Raw genomic sequence first — 25,280 nt, 5'->3', positions numbered from 1 at the left:
TTTCTGTATTCTCTTTCATGTTTTGTTTTACCTATCTAAGATGTTTACATATAATATGCAAACCCAAATATAGCACAAATAATTACTACCCTTAACTCACTTAAATGTTTTCCTCTATTAAAAATAGAAAATAATATTGCTTTGGAAGCTAATCTCCTATTTGAAGACATGTCCAAATTACGAAGTTAATAGATAAATTCTAGAAGTCTTACTCTACATTTAGCAATCTAACAACTCTGTCCTAACCTCCAACTCTACCATTATTAGAAGGTCAGTTTCTGGAAATAATTTATATTTGTCTTAAATTTGTGTTCCAAGAATTGGCATTGTAAGCATTTCACATGCTTAATAATACTTTATATTTGAAGGTATTATTCCTGATCGCTTGCAAAGTTTGTCATATCTAAATTGAATTGTTAAATTCAATCAGTGTGAAAAAATAAAAATTAATTAAAATGAATTTTTAAAAAAATAAAACGAATTCAATCATTGTATTGAAATTTACATCATTGGTTTTATTTTATTTTTTCTGGAGATTATCTGTGAATTCTCTCAATTGGAACTGCATCTTCTATATTCAGAAATTCTTGTTATTTTTTTTTTTTTATTTTTATGGTATTAAGGTTTTTTGTCCTGTCACTTTTTTTTCTGGGAGATGTAGAATCTTTAAGAGTTTTTATGCTTGGAAACTAAATAATCTCATACTAAAGAATGATTGAGTGAAACAGCAAATCATAGACATAATTAATAACTTCACCCAAGAAAACGATAATAATGAGACATCATACCAAAATGTATGGGATGCAGCCAAAGTGGTAATAAGGGGAAATTTCATATCTCTAGAGGCCTATTTGTATAAAATAGAGAAAGAGAAGGTCAATGAATTGGGCTTGCAACTAAAAATGCTAGAAAAGGAACAAATTAAAAACCCCCAGTCAAACACTAAACTTGAAATTCTAAAAATAAAAGGAGAGATCAATAAAATTGAAAGTAAAAAAAAAAAAGATTGAATTAATTAATAAAACTAAGAGTTGGTTCTATGGAAAAACCAACAAAATAGACAAACCCTTAGTAAGTCTGATTAAAAAAGGAAAGAGGAAAATCAAATTGTTAGTCTTAAAAATGAAAAGGGAGAACTCGCCACTAACAAAGAGGAAATTAGAACAATAATTAGGAGTTACTTTGCCCAACTTTATGCCAATAAATTCAACAACTTAAATGAAATAGAAGAATACCTCCAAAAATATAGCTTGCCCAAACTAACAGAGGAAGAAGTAAATATCCTAAACAGTCCCATCTCAGAAAAAGAAATAGAACAAACTATCAATCAACTCCCTAAGAAAAAATCCCCAGGACCAGATGGATTTACATGTGAATTCTATCAAACATTTAAAGAACAATTAACTCCAAAGCTAAATAAACTATTTGAAAAAATAGGGATTGAAGGAGTCCTACCCAACTCCTTTTATGACACAGACATGGTAGTGATACCTAAACCAGGTAGGCTGAAAACAGAGAAAGAAAATTATAGACCAATCTCCCTAATGAATATTGATGCTAAAATTTTAAATAAAATATTAGCAAAAATATTACAAAAAATCATCCCCAGGATAATACACTATGACCAAGTAGGATTTATACCAGGAATGCAGGGCTGGGTCAATATTAGGAAAACTATTAGCATAATTGACTATATCAATAACCAAACAAACATAAACCATATGATCATCTCAATAGATGCAGAAAAAGCATTTGATAAAATCCAACATCCATTCCTAATAAAAACACTTGAGAGCATAGGAATAAATGGACTTTTCCTTAAAATAGTCAGGAGCATACATTTAAAACCTTCAGTAAGCATCATATGCAATGGGGAAAAACTGGAATCTTTCCCAGTAAGATCTGGAGTGAAGCAAGGTTGCCCACTATCATCATTATTATTCAATATCATATTAGAAACACTAGCCTCTGCAAAAAGAGTAGAGAAAGAGATTAAAGGAATTAGAGTAGGCAATGAGAAAACCAAACTATCACTCTTTGCAGATGATATGATGGTATACCTAGAGAACCCCAGAGATTCTACTAAAAAGCTATTAGAAATAATTCACAATTTTAGCAAAGTAGCAGGATACAAAATAAATCCCCATAAATCCTCAGCATTTTTAAACACCACCAACAAAATCCAAGAGCAAGAGGTACAAAGATAAATTCCATTCAGAATAACTGTTGATAACATAAAATATTTGGGAATCTACCTACCAAAGGAAAGTCAGGAATTATATGAGCAAAATTACAAAAAAGTTTCCACACAAATAAAATCAGACTTAAATAATTGGAAAAATATTAAGTGCTCTTGGATAGGCCAAGCTAATATAATAAAGATGACAATACTCCCTAAATTAATCTATTTATTTAGTGCTATACCAATCAGACTTCCAAGAAAATATTTTAATGATCTAGAAAAAATAACAACAAAATTCATATGGAACAATAAAAAGTCAAGAATCTCAAGGGAATTAATGAAAAAAAAATCAAATGAAGGTGGTCTAGCTGTACCTGATTTAAAATTATATTATAAAGCAGAAGTCATCAAAACCATTTGGTATTGGCTAAGAAATAGATTAGTTGATCAGTGGAAAAGGTTAGGTTCACATGACAGAATAGTCAACTATAGCAATCTGGTGTTTGACAAACCCAAAGATCCTAACTTTTGGGATAAGAATTCATTATTTGATAAAAATTGCTGGGATAACTGGAAATTAGTATGACAGAAATTAGGCAAGGACCCACACTTAACACCATATACCAAGATAAGATCAAAATGGGTCCATGACCTAGGCATAAAGAACGAGATTATAAATAAATTAGAGGAACATAGGATAGTTTATCTCTCAGACTTGTGGAGGAGAAAGAAATTTGTGACCAAAGATGAACTAGAGACCATCACTGATCACAAAATAGAAAATTTTGATTATATCAAATTAAAAGGCTTTTGTACAAACAGAACTAATGCAAACAAGATTAGAATGGAAGCAACAAACTGGGAAAACATCTTTACAGTTAAAGGTTCTGATAAAGGCCTCATTTCCAAAATATATAGAGAACTGACTCTAATTTATAAGAAATCAAGCCATTCTTCAATTGATAAATGGTCAAAGGATATGAACAGACAATTTTCAGAGGATGAAATTGAAACTATTTCTACCCATATGAAAGAGTGTTCCAAATCACTATTGATCAGAGAAATGCAAATTAAGACAACTCTGAGATACCACTACATACCTGTCAGATTGGTTAAGATGACAGGAAAAAATAATGATGAATGTTGGAAGGGATGCGGGAAAACTGGGACACTGATGCCTTGTTGGTGGAGTTGTGAATGAATCCAACCATTCTGGAGAGCAATCTGGAATTATGCCCAAAAAGTTATCAAAATGTGCATACCCTTTGATCCAGCAGTGGTATTACTGGGCTTATACCCCAAAGAGATACTAAAGAAGGGAAAGGGACCTGTATGTGCCAAAATGTTTGTGGCAGCCCTGTTTGTAGTGGCTAGAAAGTGGAAAATGAATGGATGTCCATCAATTGTAGAATGGCTGGGTAAATTGTGGTATATGAATGTTATGGAATATTATTGTTCTGTAAGGAATGACCAGCAGGATGAATACAGAGAGGCTTGGAGAGACCTACATGAACTGATGCTAAGTGAAATGAGCAGAACCAGGAGATCAGTATACACTTCAACAATGATATTGTATGAGGATGTATTCTGATGGAAGTGGATTTCTTTGACAAAGAGACCTAACTGAGTTTCAATGGATAAATGATGGACAGAAGCAGCTACACCCAAAGAAAGAACACTGGGAAATAAATATGAACTATTTGCATTTTTGATTTTCTTCCGGAGTTATTTTTACCTTCTGAATCCAATTCTCCCTGTGCAACAAGAGAACTGTTCGGTTCTGCAAACATATATTGTATCTAGGATATACTGCAACATATCTAACATACATAGGACTGCTTGCCATCTAGGGGAGGGGGTGGTGGGAGAGAGGGGAAAAATTGAAACAGAAGCGAGTGCAAGGGATAATGTTGTAAAAAATTACCCTGGCATGGATTCTGTCAATATAAAGTTATTATTAAATAAAATAAAATTTAAAAAAAAAGAAAAAGAGTTTTTATGCTTTCTGTCTTCAAGATTAGTATATTTTTCTTGCACAGTGAGGATATTTTCTTTCATTATTCTTGTATTTAGCTTTTTTCTTCTAGATTGCCCTTCACTTCTATATATTTATATTCCAAATCAGTCATTCTCTCTTCTATTTTTTTGCAAGAAGTTTTTCTATTTTGTCTATTATTTTTATTGTGCTAGATCATAAATTTTGCACTCATGATTACCTTTTTACCAGTAAGAAACAGCATTTTGTATTTCGAGGTTCTCCTCAAATTCCACAAAGCTCTGCCTCATTATTTCCCATTGTTTTTCAATGTTTATTCATAGCTGACTGAACTTGTTTATTACATCTTCTGTTGTTAATATTTTCCCTGTTGATTTATCTGCTTATGATTAAGCTCTCTGAGTTTTCTCCTTTCTGAGATCTTTCATAATTTCACCCCACCCTCTGTTACTCCTTTATTCATTTTCTGACTTTGTTTCCTCTGATGGTGCTCTCTTTTAGGGATGGATTTCAAAGGTATCAGTGTCCTCCCATGCCAAATTATTTCTGGTTCACCAGCCTAAATCTCTGCTTCAGGTGACTTTTGGTTGACTGTTGGAATCCTTACTAACTGCTAACTAATTAGAGTTGATCTAATCTTACAAGAAGATGTTTTGGGCAGAACCTGAAACAAGGTACTAAGTAGAACTACCCACAGTCCTCTCTCTGGGTGTAAATGGCTCTCATCATCACTGAACAATTGGAACAGTTGAACAATGAATCATCTCATTGTTGAAGAGAGCCATGTCCATCAGAATTGATCATCATATAGTCTTGTTGTTGCCATATATAATGATCTCCTGGTTCTGCTCATTTCACTTAGCATCAGTTCATGTAGGTCTCTCCACGCCTTTCTGACATCATCCTGTTGGTTGTTTCTTACAGAACGACAATATTCCATGACATTAATATACCATAACTTATTCAGCCATTCTCCAATTGATGGGCATCCGGGTAGTTCTACTTAGTACCTTGTTTCAGGTTCTGGCCAAAACAACTTCTTGTAAGATTAGATCAACTCTAATTACTTAGCAGTTAGTAAGGATTCCAACATCTCCCCATCTGGTGCAACACCTAGCTTCACCCTCCCTGCAATTAGCTAGTTAGCCTAGATGGGCATGTATATAGCTATACATGTATATGTTCATTGATATACACATAAATATTAATATTTACCTTATAACATTGTTGTGAGGTTTGAATGAAGTAATGAATTAAAATACTTTGTAAACCTTAGAGAAATATAATAAAAAGTTTTAACCCCGAATGACTGGAAATCCATAACAAAAACTTGTCTAGAACCGGGACAAAATTTATTGTGGCTTTTGGAGTTTCATGAATTATGTAGGATTCAAGCCCAACGCAATAGGCTCCTGTAAAGCAGAATTTGACAAGATTAGAAAAGGCATTAATTAAAGCAAAAAATGAAGGAGAAGATATATCTGATTTTATAAATGCATATCCTGTGATTGAAGAGCTCAACTCCTCAGGTCAAAAAGAGAGAAGATACACTCCTTTTAATTTGGAAAAAATTAAAGATTTGAAAAAGGGTTGCACTCTTTATGGGGCTACATCATCTTATGTGAAGATGTTACTAGATAATTTGTCTTATGAAATCCTAACCCCGAATGACTGGAAATCCATAGCGAAAACTTGTCTAGAACCGGGACAAAATTTATTGTGGCTTTCAGAGTTTCATGAATTATGTAGGATTCAAGCCCAACACAATAGGCAAACAGGAGCTGGTGAAGGTCAGTATGCAGAGAGTTCAGAACAGATTTATTATCCCATAATAGTGTATGAGCAAATTTCTCAGGCTGCAATAAAAGCTTGGAATTCTCTCCCTGGACAGAAAGATGGAAATAATGCTTTCACAAAAATAGAGCAAGGTCCCAATGAACCTTTTGCAGATTTTGTGGGACGTTTACAAACAGCTGTAATAAGAACCATTGGAGATAATGCTGCCACAGAAATAATGACTAGACATTTGGCTAAGGAAAATGCCAATGAGGTTTGCAAAAGAATTATATGGAGGCTAGACAAAGATGCTTCTTTAGAGGAGATCATAAGACGCTGTGCCACAGTGGGCACAAATGCTTATTATGCCCAGACTATGATGAACATGGAAAGACAAGGTCCTTCTTGGCAGAGGAATTCTAGAGGAACTCGTCGATGTTTTCATTGCGGAAAAATTGGACATTTGAGAGCTCATTGTAGATATGGAGATAGAGTGAGAAGACAGGGTGAGAGAAAACCCAAAACCCCATGTCCAAAATGTAACAGAAGCTTTCACTGGGCCTCTAAATGTATATTGACCCAGAGGAATGAGAGGCAGGGCCCAGCTCTAAAGTATCAATCAAAGGACAGGTGGGGCATGATAGCAGCTGAGGTTACACCCAGAGAGACTTTAGAAATTCAGAACTCTGATGTCATCAACCAACAGAAAAGCAATCAGGATTACAGTTGGGAAGAATACAGGCCTTTTAAGACAACAAGACAATATCCAATGCAAACAGCTCCAATGTAATTACCAGATGATGAGGAGAAATCCCAAAAGTGGTAAACAGAAGAGAATTAGATAGGTTAACTGCTTGGGGAAGAGGATCTGCTTATATTTCCACAGGTGGAAAAGGAATCAGATGGCTAACAATGAACTTTAAAATCTTCAGCTTTCAGTTCCTGAAAAACCAGCAAGAATCACTGGATTCCCTGAGATGAAAAATTGTTGATGAGACTTTTGCAGTACTTCAGAGCTTACAGGAATTATTAGATTCCTGGCGCATGAACTAATGAACAATGGATTCCTTATGGACTATTTCTAGGACTTATGGACATTTGTAAATTTTCAGGTCGATTTATGTTGTTACATTACTACTAGCCTGTGCTATATTACTATGTGCTTATGTATTTTAAGCAATTGCAAGAATCATTGGATTTCTTGAGATGAAAGATTGTTGATGAGACTTTTGCAGTAGTTAAATTTTCATGTTGATTCATGTTATTTGTTACATTACCACTAGCCTGTGTTATATTGCTGTGTGCTTTTGTAAATTATGTATAATGCCTTCCATATTGATGGATTTATGTATACCATGTATATCTGTTACAAAGTTCTGGCCCATATTGATGGATTTATGTGTACCCCCTCAGAAACCCCTTATGTTTTAAAACAAAAGAAAGGGGGAGATGTTGGAATCCTTACTAACTGCTAACTAATTAGAGTTGATCTAATCTTACAAGAAGATGTTTTGGGCAGAACCTGAAACAAGGTACTAAGTAGAACTACCCGGATGCCCATCAATTGGAGAATGGCTGAATAAGTTATGGTATATTAATGTCATGGAATATTGTCGTTCTGTAAGAAACAACCAACAGGATGATGTCAGAAAGGCGTGGAGAGACCTACATGAACTGATGCTAAGTGAAATGAGCAGAACCAGGAGATCATTATATATGGCAACAACAAGACTATATGATGATCAATTCTGATGGACATGGCTCTCTTCAACAATGAGATGATTCATTGTTCAATTGTTCCAATTGTTCAGTGATGATGAGAGCCATTTACACCCAGAGAGAGGACTGTGGGTAGTTCTACTTAGTACCTTGTTTCAGGTTCTGCCCAAAACATCTTCTTGTAAGATTAGATCAACTCTAATTAGTTAGCAGTTAGTAAGGATTCCAACAGTTGACCATGACTGACCCAAACTGGATTCTGGGCTCTTTCCCTGGAATACTGAAGTACTCCACATACTTCATGTCTTGTAGTAGTGTCATTTCCTACTCCCTCTATTCCCTTGCTTCCTAGTCCAGTATTGTGCTAAGGCTGTCCACTCTGGGATCATCAATTCAGTGCTGCATTGTGTCTCCCAGCAGTCATGCTAGCTGATTACAATGCCCTAAACAAACTTCTGCAGCCTGGAGCTGAGATCTACATGGCACCAGAAAGAGGAAGTAAGTACTATAGTTAGAGGTGGGTTTTGTCATAACCTATTTGGGGAAGGGTGCTGAGTAACCTTGAGTTCAGCAAATGTCAATTCATCTTTATATTTAATCTTTTAGATTCTGGGTGTCCCAGGTCACAGAAACAGCTGAAGTTGCTTTATTTGGTACAAAATTTCTCTTATAGGGAGATTTGAGAGAGCACAGGGCTAAGGGAAAATGTCTCGCCTGCCATTTTGTTGCTTAGGTGACTTGGAAGGTTAATGCCATCTAATTTACTTCCCTTATTTCATACAGTAGGAAACTAAAACCTATGGAGATAAACTGACTTGCACAAATTCATGGAAAGGAATAGAAGAGGCCCAAATTGAATGGTTGCTAGCGTTTATCTGTCACTTTAAGATTTGTAGAGCACTCTACAAATATTATATCATTTTCTCCTCATAACAACCCTGGGAGGTAGGTAATATTATTATCTCCATTTTACAGAGAAGGAAACTGAGGAATAGAATTGCCTAGAATTAGACCCCTAATAAATGTCTGAGGTGTAATTTCATGACATCCAAAGAAGCACCCAGTTCCTATATAGAAATGAGGCTTCCTCATTGCCAAATTAAGTTCACTGTAGTTTTTTAATGTCTGTTTCTGGAATTGAATTTATATTAGCCATACATTCATACATATATGAGTTTTATAACAAATTAACTTGTGCTAAAATAAATGGCTTGGTTACTTTTAATAAATTTTAGCATATCATAAAAATGAACCTGAGCTTTTATTTTAGTCATTTTGCTGAATCACAGTTAATTACAGTAATAGTAGTTCCTGGGACTACCTGAAACAGATAGAAATGGCATCATGTACTTCTACTATAAAAGATAGTAATAATTAGCTTTTCCTCAAAGTGATGTTACTCTTCCTATTTGATTTATTCTGCATTTACTTGTTCTGGTGCAAAGTTATCTCATAGACATCATAGAAGAGACTAGAAGACAGCTGAATGAGGAAAGCATAAAATGAGTGAATTCAAGACATAAGTATCAAAGATTAAATAGCAAAGGTAATAAAAAACCCCAACTTTGGTACCTAAACATAGTTGACAGTAGATAAAACACAAGAAGCTTAAGTGGTGTGACCATATTCACCTTAAACAGAGTCAAATGATGCTTTCTTATTTTTATTTTTGTACATCAAAGCATAATTTTGTTTCCTTTTCATTTCCTTTGCTTCACTTGTTATTTGGGTTATTGAGTTATTTATTTTTTGTTAAGGAAGTGATCAACATGTATTTTAACCTCTTTAAAAAATATATGTGAATATGAACAACTATGTTATTTCCCTGGACATTCTGAATTTCATGGTTATGTTGTTCTAGGTGATTGAACTACCTGATAAACAACATGACATTGTCATGTAGTAAATATATAAGAATATATCTAAAACCTCATGTGAAAATGCCATATAGTCTTTTTTTTTTTTGTAAAATTCTATACATACTTCCACATTTATCACGCTGCACAAGGAAAATCAGATTAAAAAGGGGAAAAATGAGAACAAAAGCAAACAACAACAAAAAAGGTGAAAATACTATGTTGTGATGCACATTAAATCTCCCTGAATCATGTCATCGTCCATCAAAGTTGATTATCATAGTTTTGTTGTTGCTGTGTACAAAGTTCCCTTGATTCTACTCATTTCACTTAGCATAAATTCATGTAAGTCACTACAGGACTTTCTGAAATCAACCTGCTTATCATTTCTTATAAAACAATGATATTTCATTGACTTGATATACCATAACTTATTCAGCCATTTCTCAACTGATGGGCATCCACACAGATTTCATTTTCTTGCCACTATATAAAGGCTGCTACAAATATTTTTGTGCATATAGATCATTTTCCTTTTTTATGATTTCTTTGGGATACAGACTCAATAGAGACACTGCTGGATCAAAAGGTATGCACAGTTTTATAGCCCTTTGGGCATAGTTCCAAATTGCTCTCCAGAATAATTGCATTAGTTCTCAATTCAACCAACAATATATTAATATTCCAGTTTTCTCACACCCCCTCCAACATTTATCATGATCTTTTTCTATCATCTTAGTCAATCTGAGAGGTATATAGTAGTGTTTCAGAGTTGTCTTAATTTGAATGCCATACTTTTCAAAGAGATAGTAGATTAAAAAAATAATAATGAACCTGAAACAAGGATAATCACTTTTTAACTTGAACAAATGGATAGAAAACCAAAATCTCATCATAGGATGAAGAAATTATTTAGAAGAGCAATCAATCTTTCATCAATTTTCCCAATTTATATTCTCATGACAAATCAAGAAAACCATAGTGTGGTAGCAGTACTATGGTCCCTGACTCACTTGCCATATTTAAGGCTTTTAAAAAATTTATACTAACAAACAGTTCCATTCTAAAGTAGATGCCAGCTGGTGATAGCTAGTTTAATTTAATAGACTGGTGATAACAACAATAGAAAGAATAAAATATTTCAATGTCAAAATAATGTCCAACCTTAAGGCCTAGTTAATTACTTCTGTAACTTTTCTATCAACTTCAATGATGTTGGTCAGTTAAACTTAGAAAATAAATACATAAAAAGTCTTCTGAATAACAATTTGCTTTTTTAAATAAGCTTTAAGGAATTAAAGAAAAATAACTAGTTGCTAAATATTGTTCAGAAGAACTCACCTCTTTTTGTCTGTATTTAATAGCCAATTTGAGTCTTGCAAGGTCATTGCCACTTTGTTCTTCTATCAGGCTGTTATCATCTCGATAATTTAGGATGATTTCTAATTCCCTAGAACTCCTTGTCTGATCCAAAAGGTCCTTAGCAAATTGTTTGCACTGCCGGGACAGTTCTTCATATTCAGATTTAAATTCATTTTCTACTTTGCTCAGTTCTTGAAGCTCCCAACTCAGCTGAAAAGCTGTGAGAAATGGATCTTCGCTTGACAATGCAATCAAAGATGGACTTGCCAAAGCTTTATAGATATTGAGTCTGGAACGAGAATGCCTGAGGCTGTCTACATCTGAACTGGAAACACATTCAACACAGTTACATCGAACTTCATGGGGCCTAGGAACAGAAACACCTTTCTGGACTAAAAGTTTTATTATCTCATAATTATTTGTATGGGCTGCCAAAATGATTGGTGTTATATCTGGTGTAAATTCAGAGAACTGCTTATCAAGGAGTATTGGAGGCACCTGAAAAAAAGGGAAAAAATAATTAATCAGCAAATATTTATTATTAAACACCTACTATTAGCCAAATAAAGCTTTAAGAACTAGAAACACAAATAAAAATAATGAATCCCAATGAATGTTATTCAAGTCTTGATATTTGAAATAACTTGCTATGGCAAATATAAATGATATTAAAATATTTTTTACAATTCTTGTACACAATTGATCTGGCTTTCACTTAGTGATATTGTAATTGAAAAAAAATGTTATTACAATAGAAACTTACCCACTAAAACCTTCCCTTAAACACTTCATGGCAGTTGCTTCTTCCTCCTTCTCCAACTCTCTACTTTTTAGGTAAAAAATAACCTCTAATATGTTGCTGTCAATGAACAGATGTGTAATTGTTTCCTTTTTTTACTTGATAAATTCTTCAATGGAAATTTCTTTTTTTTTTTTTTTTTTTTTTTTTTTTGAGGAGGGAATCCTTTGGCAGTGGAGATCATTATTATTATGTTCCATGTCCTTTCCTCTTGATACCAACCTCATTATAAAAGGTAGCACTTTTCAGTGATATGTTATTAAGCCTTCATTATTTTGATTGCTCATTCATTCTCTCTAATATATTTTCAGGGTAAAGTACTCAAAATTGATTAATTTACAAAAAGCCATTATTGCCAAATATTGATAAGTAATAATACCAGTAATAGATTTTTAAAAAAATTATCAGGATTACAACATTTACGTTTCAGAATTTTGATCTGCCAATATTTCAAGGATACTGAAAGACAAAAAATAGTGCTTAATAATAAAAAAATATTAAAAAATGAAAAATTATTCCAAAAAAAGATGAAAAAAGTCACTCAATCTAAGGTGAAATCCTCTTTAAATTATAAGGATTTACTATATTTTACTACTTTTGTGAAGTTAGGTAGATGTCATAGTAGACAGAGTGCCAAGCTCAAATCTGGCTTCTGATATTTACTAGCTGTGTGATCCTGGCCCATCATTTAATTCTATTTGCTTTCATTTCCTCAACTAGAGGATGATAATTAATAAGACTGAATAATGACAACACTATATATGTGACTTTTAAGAAGTCAACTAGCCATTTGAAATAACCATTTATTATGTAAGCAATGAAGATTGGGAATACAAACATTGTCAGAAAGATACTCATTGCCCTCCAAGAGTTTTATGAATAAAAGAAGTAGGTAATATAGAAACCTTCTCAAATAGTTAAAAAAAACAATGTGTGTGTGTGTGTGTGTGTGTGTGTGTGTGTGTGTGTGTGTGTGTGTGTCTCTGTGTTGGAAGGGTACAGAGGCAGATTATTGGAACAGTTATTCTAAGTTGGCCATGGAAATAAATTCATATAAAATCATATGTTTACAGAAGGCCTCGTGTCACAGAGTAGTTATTATAAATGAATGATGTTTTTTGCCTTACTTTTCTTTTCCAGACTTTCTTATAGATGAGAAAACTGAAATACAGTTAAGTGACTTGCCCAGAATCACACAGAATGTATCTGAGGCTAATTTAAGCTCATATGCCGCAATTCCTCATTTGTAAAATGGGCTGGACAAGTAAATGGCAAAAGATTTCAGTATCTCTATCAAGAAAACTTCAAGTGAGTTACAGAGAATTGAAAATGACAGAAAAACAACTAAATAACAAGCTAGTCTCTTCCTACTTGTCTAATGTTTTCTAAACTTGAGTAAATGAATTAAAATCACTGCATATATTTCATATATACTAAAAACTCATTTTTAACCCATCTAGCTAATCTAATTAATCCAACTTTATATATATAAAGTTGGATTAATTAGATATTTAAGTTAATATCTAATAATTAAATTAAATATTAAATGGATATCTAATAATTAAATTAAAATTTAAATATATGTATATATTTAAATTTTAAGAGAGCAAAGGGATGACAGAAAACAATTGCTGCAGATAATCATTGTTCATAAACATGTGTCTGTACACATACTTGAATCCATTTGTGTACATATATATTATATATACAAATATATAGACATATATCTATATTTTATGTGTGTGTATCTATTCATTATCTTGAGATTATATCATATACTTTGATATTGAGGATGATAATTGTGAGGCATTGGAAATCCTCAGGGATCACTGAAAAAATCATTTACTTTCACTATACACTACAATATGCTTATAGGAAATAGCACTAATCTTATAAGTATTTTAAACAATGTATTTCAGTCAAAAAATCTCTTTTCCCTCTTTCCTATTCCCCTCCCTTCTTTAATTAAGAAAGATAGGAAAAACAAAATCTCAATTGTAAACATACACAATCAAGCAAAATAAATTTTGATGTGGGCCATGTAGGAAAAAATGTCTCAAAGGTAGCCTGAATCTGTCATTTCTCTTTCAAAAGGTAGATAGTATGTTTCAATAGGAGTCTGTTGAAATACTTTTTAATCATTCTATTGTTTAGCGTTCCAAAGTATTTCAAAAATTTTTGTCCATACAATATGTTTTCACCATATAAACCATTCTCTTGATTCTTGTCATCCCACCTGTATCAGTTCATATACATTATCCTAGGTCTCTTTGAAACTATCCATTTTTATCATTTATTACAGCACAAAAAATATTCCATCACATAGATACATAGATGTGTATCTATGCATCTATATTCATTCAACCATCTTTATCTATAGGTCATTCCCTATTGATAGGAATTCTTAGTTTCCAATTCTTTGCCACCATAAAATTAGTTAATATAGATACTTTTTCCTGCCATCATTAGAGTCTATATGGTTTAGTACTGTTCTCTCCTCTATTATATCCTTGCTATTATCCCTCTCCTCTTTCCTTTATTTTCTTTGCTTCCTATTTCCTTTTTGAATAAACTACATTTCTGTACTCAGCTGTTTTTGTATATATTTTCATCCTTTGATCAGTTCAGATAAGACCAAAGAGTTGGGACTAGGGAGAGCTCACATTATATTTAAAAGACATTTATAGTAGCTCTCTCTTCATCATTAAAAAAATAAAAGTTAAGTTGCTGGTCAACTAATAGGAAAATGGCTAAACAAATTGCATTATATGAATGTAATGGAATATTACTAGTCATAAGAAATTATGAAATGAAAACTTTTAGAAGAAATCCAGGAAAATTCTATGAACTGAAGCAGAGTGAATTGAGCAAAACTAGGACAATGTGACAACCATATTATTTAATTATCTATAATTTATTTACAAAGCATATGCATAGGTAATTTGCAAAATCTTCTGTTCCAACTTTTCCCTTCCTTCCTCCTACCCCCTACATGTTAAATATATTAAAGCATATGTTAAATCCAATATATGTATACATATTTATACAGTTATCTTGTAGCACAAGAAAAATTGGATCTAGAAAGAAAGAAAAAAAACTGAGAAAACAAAAATTCAAGCAAACAATAACAGAACTAGTAGAAATGCTGTGTTGTAGTCCACGTTTATTTTCTATAGTTCTCTCTCTGGGTGTTGCTGATTCTCTTCATTACTGAACAATTATTACTGATTGAAACCATCTCATTGTTGAAGAGAGCCACATCCATCAGAGCCGATCATTGTATAATCTTGTTGGACAACCATATAATTTAAAAAAAAGCACTTTTGAAAGACTTAAAACTCTGCTAAGTGCAATGACAAACTACTTTTCCAAACATCAAAGATACAACATGCTACCCATTTGTTAACAGAATATTGATAGAGCCCCAAATTTAGAATGAAATATACATTTTTTGGACATGATGAGTAAAAGAATTTGTCTCAATTGAGATACGTATTTATTATGATATACATATTTATTTATTTTTTGTTCAGTTGTGGAAGGGGAACTAGAAGAGAAAATAAATTAAAAAGTAATAAAATTAAAATTTTAAAATTGGGGACTGGACACAATGACCTCCAAGGTCCTTTTCAACTGTAAATACAAGATCTTATAATGCTACAAAATTTGGAAGCCTGAAAAAAAGAGTAATGAGACTCTTAGTTGATAGGTAGAGCTTGAACTCCACTTCAAATATTTGGATTTTAAAAAATCACTAATTTCCTATCAAAATTTATGTTCTCTTATATATGCTTATTTCATAGTCAATATATGTGATTTATATAAACTAAATGTAAAATTGCATAGGCAAACTTTAAAACTAAACATCAAGACTCTTGGAAAAGATAAAAGAAAATTCATGTCATGAAATTTAAAGAAAATTTATTCAGCAAATCTAATCCTTCAGAGATAGACTAAAACTGATCTAGAATCTAAATTTTATTAAAAAAATATATATAATATCACATCACATCATCATCCTAGGATGGGTATATCACAGCTAATTTAGTAACTTCAGTCATCTCCTTGTTGAAGAAGAAGGAAATTCTAAAGATTTGATATTCACACTAAGGAGTATCATAGAATTTTGGAACTGGAAGGAACATAAAGATCATCTTACTCCAAGCCCTTTTTTTCCAGTTGACAGAACTGACTATCAGTTAATCTAAATTATTTGCTTCAAGGTTGCTGATCTACTTCCTATTTTAAGATACAACTATTCCGGGAAAATTTCTCTGTAACATTTTGTCTCCATTGAAGAGGGGACAAAGATTGTACTGGGCATGAAAACTTGAGGAACATCCCCAATATTAATTTTAGCTCCAAATTAGTAAATTATTTTTGTTATTGCAAAACCAAACATTTTAACAGAGGATTTAACAAGGTGCTTATTTAATACTGCTACTTCCTGGACTTGCGGCCAAGATGGCGGAGAGGAGGCACACAGCTGTGTAAGCTCCACATTTTCTCTCACTATCCATTTCATTACAAGCCTCTGAATTAATGCTTGACTGAAAAAAAAAACCCACAAAAAGTTACCAAGAGAAGACATCCTTGAAACTCACCAAGAAAGTTTGTCTTTGACTCTTTGACAAAATGAGCAAAAAATTGAAGAGGACTCTAACCCTTGGCAGCTTCTATACAAATAGAGAGCAGACTCTAAATCCTGAGGAAACTAAAAACAGTCTGTCTCCAGGTGAATCCCCAAAGGAGGAGATCATCTGTTCCTCAGCACAGATGAATCTCATAGAAGAAATTAAAAAGGCTCTCACAAGAGAGCTAGAAGAAAAAATGAAAAAAGGAGAGGGAGGCTTGGCAAAAGAGTCTGGAGAAGTCATCCCACTCATTTAAAGACAGAGTGGATAAAGAAATCAAATCCTTGAAAAATAGGATTAGCGAACTAGAAACAGAAAATAGCTCTCTAAAAAACAAAATTGGCGAAATGGAAAAAAATTCCATACAACAAAAGAACTCAATTGGACAATTAGAAAAATATTTTTAAAAAGTGAGTGAAGAAAATACTTCATTGAAAATCAGAATTGAACAAATGGAATTGAATGACTAGAGGAGACAAAAAGAATCAGTCAAGCAAATCCAAAAAAATCAAACAATGGAAAAGAATGTGAAATACCTTCTGGGGAAAACAACAGACCTGGAAAACAGATCCAGGAGAGACAATCTGAGATCACTGGACTCCCAGAAAAGCATGATGAAAAAAAGAGCCTGGACACTATTTTCCAGGAAATTATCAAAGAGAACTGCCCAGAAGTCATAGAAACAGAGGATAAAATAGACACTGAAAGAATTCATCGGTCACCCACTGAAAGGGATCCTAAAATCAAAATACCAAGGAATATAGTGGCCAAATGCCAGAACCCTCAGACAAAGGAAAAAATATTGCAAGCAGGTAGAAAAACCCAATTCAAGTATAGAGGAGCCACAATAAGGATCACCCAGAATCTAGCAGCATCCACATTAAAGGATCGAAGGGCCTGGAATGTGATATTCTGAAAGGCTATGGAACTTGGTATGCAACCAAAAATAACTTACCCAGCTAGAATGAGCATCTTTTTCCAGGGAAGAAGATGGACATTCAATGAAGTAAGCGAATTTCACCTATTTTTGATGAAAAAGCCAGAACTTTATGCCAATAAATTCGACAACTTAAATGAAATAGAATACCTCCAAAAATATAGCTTGCCCAAACTAACAGAGGAAGAAGTGAATATCCTAAACAGTCCCATCTCAGAAAAAGAAATAGAACAAACTATCAATCAACTCCCTAAGAAAAAATCCCCAGGACCAGATGGATTTATATGTGAATTCTATCAAACATTTAAAGAACAATTAACTCCAATGCTAAATAAACTATTTGAAAAAAATAGGGATTGAAAGAGTCCTACCAAACTCCTTTTATGACACAGACATGATACTGATACCTAAACTAGGTAGGCTGAAAACAGAGAAAGAAAATTATAGACCAATCTCCCTAATGAATATTGATGCTAAAATTTTAAATAAAGTATTAGCAAAACGATTACAGAAAATCATCCCCAGGATAATACACTATGACCAAGTAGAATTTATATCAGGAATGCAGGGCTGGGTCAATATTAGGAAAACTATTAGCATAATTGACTATATCAATAGCCAAACAAACAAAAAACATATGATCATCTCAATAGATGCAGAAAAAGCATTTGATAAAATCCAACATCCATTCCTAATAAAAACATTTGAGAGCATAGGAATAAATAGACTTTTCCTTAAAACAGTCAGGAGCATACATTTAAAACCATCAGTAAGCATCATATGCAATGGGGAAAAACTGGAATCTTTCCCAGTAAGATCTGGAGTGAAGCAAGGTTGCCCACTATCACCATTATTATTTAATATCGTATTAGAAACACTAGCCTCGGCAATAAGAGTCGAGAAAGAGATTAAAGGAATTAGAGTAGGCAATGAGGAAACCAAACTATCACTCTTTGCAGATGATATGATGGTATACCTAGAGAACCCCAGAGATTCTACTAAAAAGCTATTAGAAATAATTCATAATTTTAGCAAAGTAGCTGGATACAAAATAAATCCCCATAAATCCTCAGCATTTTTATACATCACCAACAAAACCCAACAACAAGAGATACAAAGAGAAATTCCATTCAGAATAACTGTTGATAGCATAAAATATTTGGGAATCTATCTACCAAAGGAAAGTCAGGAATTATATGAGCAAAATTACAAAAAAGTCTCCACACAAATAAAGTCAGACTTAAATAACTGGAAAAATATTAAGTGCTCTTGGATAGGCCAAGCGAATATAATAAAGATGACAATACTCCCCAAACTAATCTATTTATTTAGTGCTATACCAATCGGACTTCCAAGAAAATATTTTAATGATCTAGAAAAAATAACAACAAAATTCATATGGAATAATAAAAAGTCAAGAATCTCAAGGGAATTAATGAAAAAAAAAATCAAATGAAGGTGGCCTAGTTGTACCTGATCTAAAATTATATTATAAAGCAGCAGTCACCAAAACCATTTGGTATTGGCTAAGAAATAGATTAGTTGATCAGTGGAAAAGGATAGGTTCACAAGACAGAATAGTCAACTATAGCAATCTGTGTTTGACAAACCCAAAGATCCTAACTTTTGGGATAAGAATTCATTATTTGATAAAAACTGCTGGAATAACTGGAAATTAGTATGGCAGAAATTAGGCATGGACCTACATTTAACACCATATGCCAAGATAAGATCAAAATGGGTCTATGACCTAGGCATAAAGAATGAGATTATAAATAAATTAGAGGAACATAGGATAGTTTATCTATCAGACTTGTGGAGAAGAAAGAAATTTGTGACCAGAGATGAACTAGAGACCATTACTGATCACAAAATAGAAAATTTTGATTATATCAAATTAAAAAGCCTTTGTACAAACAGAACGAATGCAAACAAGATTAGAAGGGAAGGAACAAACTGGGAAAACATCTTTACAGTTAAAGGTTCTGATAAAGGCCTCATCTCCAAAATATATAGAGAACTGACTCTAATTTATAAGAAATCAAGCCATTCTCCAATTGATAAATGGTCAAAGCATATGAACAGACAATTTTCAGATGATGAAATTGAAACTATTACCACTCATATGAAAGAGTGTTCCAAATCACTATTGATCAGAGAAATGCAAATTAAGACAACTCTGAGATACCACTACACACCTGTCAGATTGGCTAAGATGACAGGAAAAAATAATGATGAATGTTGGAGGGGATGCGGGAAAACTGGGACACTGATGCATTGTTGGTGGAGTTGTGAACGAATCCAACCATTCTGGAGAGCAATCTGGAATTATGCCCAAAAAGTTATCAAACTGTGCATACCCTTTGATCCAGCAGTGCTACTACTGGGCTTATACCCCAAAGAGATACTAAAGAAGGGAAAGGGACCTGTATGTGCCAAAATGTTTGTGGCAGCCCTGTTTGTAGTGGCTAGAAAGTGGAAAATGAATGGATGTCCATCAATTGTAGAATGGCTGGGTAAATTGTGGTATTTCCCTGTTTCATATTTTGCCTTCAAACAGTTCTTACATTTCTGTTCTCCCCTGCTGCACTCATGTACTTTATTACCCATCTTAAATCTCACACTCTGTGTCCAATTATTTCTCTATTATTCTCTATTGAATACCATGTAATTATACCTTTTTTCTGTGTTCTAAAATATCTAGGACACTGTAGGTGCTCACTAACTGCTGTATAGAATGATAGTTTTGGCTAAACTTTCTCTGTTATAATTTTTTTCTTTCTTTTAAATTTAGCTCTTGGCAAAGCTAATGATGATGAAAAACACTGTATGAACAAACTAGCTGATGAAGACCATACCACAATCAAAGGAAGCGGTCAGGACAAATAAATTCCTAATGACAAGATTTTAGGGACATATATGGAAGAGCAAAGCCCTCCTGTTTAAGGCCAATGATAACATCTGACATTTATATAGTGTTAGAAGTTTGCAAAATGATTTTTTAAAATATTCATCATCTCATTTTTACCTTAAAATAGCCTGTGAGAAGGGAACTATAGACATTAGTTACCTCAGTTTACAAATAGGGAACTAATGTGCACTGAAGTTAAGTGCCTTGTATATGGTCACAAGGTTAAATGTCAATCAATTAATAATCACTTATTTAGTTATTCTTACTAGGTACAACTGATATAAAGGAAGATCCTTGCCTTTATTTTATTGGAGGATAGAGAGGAGAATTAAAAGGAAGTATCAAAGGTGGTAATTAAGTGGAAGTCTTCTATACTCTAATTCCAGCCTGTTCTCTACTATGCCATGTTGCCTATGCATCATCAATAAACGAAAATAAAAATAAAATAATTTGTTACAACTCTTGCCAAAAACCTTGAATTTCAACTATAGCATGGAAATTGGGAAACTATAGATAAAAGGATTGAAGAAGTACATGAAGGCAAAAGGCACCTAAGAGATTTCATTGACTCTTCCTATGTAATATCAGCATAGTAGCTAAAAGCTTTTATTCTGCCTGGAGATAGTAAACTAATATTAGCTTTAAATCTTTTTGAGAACTCAGGGCTATTTTAACATACCATTAGTTGCTGAAACACTAATATAAGCTTCCAACCTAGTATTAGAATGATTGACTTGTATAAGGGGTCCATTAATGTACTAGCTGCTTGATTTTCACATAGTTTATTAATGTATTTCATCTTGAAGTGAATCAGTGCCAGGATGAGAAACATTTTGAAATTTATGCCATATTAATTTAACCAAGTATAGAAAAGTTTCTTTATCATCAGAACAGTACCTTCCAGAACACTGATGAAAAAAACATTAGGGAGTTGTTTCCTATAGAGACATGTTTGTTCCTTCCATTTGTGAGTGCTTATTCTCCATAGTCAGATACGGATATAGTTCTTTCTTTATAACAGAACATAACAAATGGTCTACAAAAGAAGCTGATTGGCATGGCTTTGCATCAAGAACAGAGCTACCATATGCTTATTTAAAATTTACAAAATTATTTAATCATAGCCTCCTTTCTCTTGTAGTGATGATTTTTCAAATATGTCTGTCTGTTTTTTAACCTGAAAAAATAAATGTATTTATAAAGTCAACAAATGCTTACTGACTATCTACAAAATGTAAAGTTCCCTACTAATTTGTAAAGATCTGGACAGAGGAATAAAATACTCTCAAACATCTAGAGCTCAGAGGGTAAGATTCATGAAAGATAGTAGATTAGGCATTGGATTTAGAATTAGGAATACCAGAGATTGAATGCCACTTCAAATATTAGTTAATTGTATGGCTGAGCAACCTATATATCTAATCTGTTTATATCTCAGTTTCCTCATCTATAAAATGAGGAGTTGGCCCTTATCTTCAAGATCCCTTTCAGAACTAAATTTACAGTTCTATAAGGCATACATTACACATATAACTGTAATAAAACTATAATAAGAAAAACAAGTAAATGGACCAAATTTTTATTTAGTAGAGAGACAAATACACTATTCATTTTACTTGTCAATTGCAATCAGCTAACAGTAATATACTCCACTCCCAACCTCCAACTTAGTGGGTCATGTTGCAAGAATTCGTAATTATTTTTTTAACTCACTACACATTTATTTACCAGTGGAAGAAAGACCAACACATACTAGCATGATTCTAAATATTTAGAATGTAATTAATTTACAATGAGATTAATGATATTGTTGAAATAATAATAATTTAACAAAAGTAGTCAACAATAGAATTGAGTAATAAAGAATTTGTTTTTAAATCCAAGTACTTGGGAAAAACAAGTATAATCAAGGAAGCTGGTGAAGAATTCTATGTATATTCAAGGGGGGATTTCTGGGAAATAAAGATTGTAGTGCTAGTTTTTGTTTAATTCAATCACTATGACTTATCTTTTTCCTGAAGCAGATATATTCAAACTACTCATAAAAAAGAAAACCGATTTAGAGTAGTTTTTCCTCACAAATGGAATGAAAAGAAAGGAAAGCTTGGAAGGAGGTAAGAAAGAAGAATACTATTTTTATCTGAGATAAGAGGTTAATAATTGAAATGAAAGTGGATATTGGAGAAAAAGTTAAGAGAAACCCATCTATCTATTTATCTATCTATCTAAGTAAAAAGGAGTGTGATGTAATAGAAAACATGCAAAATTGCACAGGAATCAATGAATCCTGAGTTCACATTCCAGTCCCAACAATTAATGATTGTGTAATCCTACATAACTCAGTCTTCTCTCATATTACACAGCAGTAAAATGAGGATAATAATGCTTGAACTTGCTTTGTAAACCTTAGTGTACCATATAAATCTTGAAGTGATGCAGATATTACATATTGTTTGTAGCAGGATTAACTGAGTTTCAAGGGATGCAAGACAGAAGAAAATTAAAAAAAAAAAAACAGGATTTACGAGGAGAGAGAAGTGAAGACTTCTAATTTGATGACTAATAACAAATAACAGTAGATGTCATTTTTATAAAGTTTATTTTTGGGGCACCATGCTTAATATATTACAATTATTATATCATTTGATCCTTATAACAATGAGAGAGAGGGGAGCTATCCCCATTTTAAAGATGAGCAAACTGAGGCAAAAAGAAGTTTAAGTAGCTGGCCCATGGTCACACAGTTAATAAATGGTTGATATGATGTTTAAACTCAGATCTTCCATATCATTCAATACATTATACCATGTACCAGTGAGTAAGTAGCAAAAAAAGAGAACAGACCATATTCTATTCTATGTCATGCATCAGTAAGAGCACTAAAACTTCTGGAGCTATTGTTTTTCTCTGACATTGCTAGGAAAGGAATGGGAATGTCAGACTGCTGCAGCCATGCAGGTATGCATTATACTATGCTATTCTCTCCCACCACCCTACTTCTTCTGTTTAACTGGCATTCTAAGTTTTCATTTCAAACTCCTGCCCCTAAGTATTTCTGTGGCATTATGCACCTACTCATGTTCTCCATAGTCAAATAGACTATCTCTGTCTGCAAAGACTCATGAGAAACCAAATGAATTCCTTACAGAAAGAGATAGAAGGAAAAATAGAAAATAGCTAATTCACAAAACTGGATAATCTATAAAACTCAATAATCAGCCCTTGACTGAGTAAGGTTTGGCTGTATTTGAGGGGGGAAAACTTTTAAATAGCTTTGCTTTCTTTCCATACAATGCAGGTGTGCCTTATAACTTCATTTTATAATTAAGCAAATAATTACACCAAAGTTGTAATTAATCTAAAGTTACATTGTTGTCACTGCACCACACAAAATTTCTTCCCTGGAAGATACTCCTGTTAGATGGCTCTCTCCTCTGATTGCAGTTACTCAGGGCACTTCAATTTTAAGCAAAATACACAGTCTAGGTATGTTCTCTTCTTCCTCTTAGGCTCACACCTGACTGTCCAAATTTATTTTGTTACAATTTCCATAAAAGGGTAATCTGACTACCTCTGTACCACTACCTCTTCACTTTTCATCATTTTCTTATATGTCATTTCCCCACATTAGGATATTAGCTTCCTTGAAGACAAATTTTTTTTTTCTTTTGATTTGTATTTCTACCCCTTAGTACATGTCTGACACAGAGTGAATCCTTGATCTGGTATTATAATTATACAGGGAAAGAGAAAGGGGTTATGCTTGTGATTTCAGTGAGGAAAGTAAGAAAATCAAATTTATTGAGTCCATTTTATAATTGACTCTATTCTGTATCATCCCTACTATGCTGTAAAATTGTTTAACCCTTTTTTTTTTTTTTTTTTGGTGTCTGAGTTAAGTTCAGAAGTTCAGCTTTCCTCTCTGAGCTAAGCTGTCCCATAAATCACCTTAATTCAAAGAAACATATTGTCTCTACACCTTTTGCTGCCCATGTTCAATTAAAAAAGATCTGTTATCTAACAAGTCTTGCAAGATGCAGGTGGGTGCCAGGAAGTTTGTTTTATTTGCAATGTTGGCTGTCTTTCAAGAAAATCTGGATTGTTGTTGCTATGACTAATTAATCATGCAGGTGGACATCACCAATGAGCTTTCTATAGCAACAAGATGGAAGGAAGTGTTGCTAGTCCTGCATTCCTGACTTCCATCTAATAATATAATTTATTATATTTCAAACTTTGTAACTGATTATATTGTTTCAAGCTTTTTCTTCTTGTTCTTCTCTTGGACTTATCAAAATTATGTGAAGACTAGTAAGACCTCCCTTTAGCTCTTTTGATGACTGAGACACAGTGGAGAGACCCTTTTATTGATAATTGCTTGTTTGGGCCTTGATTCAGATTGAATATAAATAGCTATCATTTCTGCTTGGTCAGAAACCCTGAGGATTTTTTTCTCCCAGATCCATTTATTTATTTAGATTTTTGGACTAGGTGATTCTTTCTTCAATTGCCATCTACCCTTAATCACTGAATGGGTGAGACTTCAGTCAAACTGAGAGCAGTTGAAAACCTTAGCTTAAAAATGCCAAGATCTCCCACTTCATCCAGAGCCATCTCCAGTTGTTTTGTTCAATATCTTGTCACTGGAATAGATGGCTCTGGAGGGGAAAATGAGGGAGATAGCCTCACCCATCCCTCCTTCACTTAAATCCAATTCACTTGCATGTCAGGGCATCATCTCCCTGATGTTCTGATCCTCTTTAAGAACAAGGGGCAAATATCAGCAACAAGAATAATAATAGCTAGACTTATCAATAAATTAAATGTGCTTGGAACTTCATACATCAATTTACTTTATTTTGATTATATCAAAAGGAACTCCCAAAAGAGGAAACTCCTTTGACCAATGCATATCAACACCTTCTCTGCAATTTATATTTTTAGAGAATTGCCTAGAATGCCCAGAAGTTAAGCAACCCACCCTCCAAGTTATCCTAGTAGTGAAGCTCTTTCTCTTATGCTTTTTTTCATGATGACTCATTATGTAGCTAGAATGAAGATATGTAGTGACTGAGTGACTTTAGCTTTTAGTGCCAACATTCAGCCAA

At 33.2% G+C, this 25,280-nt stretch overlaps 1 protein-coding gene across 1 annotated transcript in view; it reads right to left on the bottom strand.

Annotated features, from left to right (window-relative positions):
• The window catches only part of TRPC4 (transient receptor potential cation channel subfamily C member 4), a 280,213-nt gene that overhangs the window by 143,759 nt on the left and 111,174 nt on the right, over window positions 1–25,280 (bottom strand). Inside the window, exon 3 of the mRNA XM_051987405.1 lies at window positions 10,871–11,389. Within this exon, the coding sequence (XP_051843365.1) occupies window positions 10,871–11,389 (519 nt within the window). The remainder of the gene's footprint in view (window positions 1–10,870; window positions 11,390–25,280) is intronic.

This window comes from Antechinus flavipes, chromosome 3 (assembly GCF_016432865.1).
Source record: "Antechinus flavipes isolate AdamAnt ecotype Samford, QLD, Australia chromosome 3, AdamAnt_v2, whole genome shotgun sequence".
Classification (NCBI taxonomy): domain Eukaryota; kingdom Metazoa; phylum Chordata; class Mammalia; order Dasyuromorphia; family Dasyuridae; genus Antechinus; species Antechinus flavipes.
This window is presented reverse-complemented; position numbering and strand designations above follow the sequence as displayed.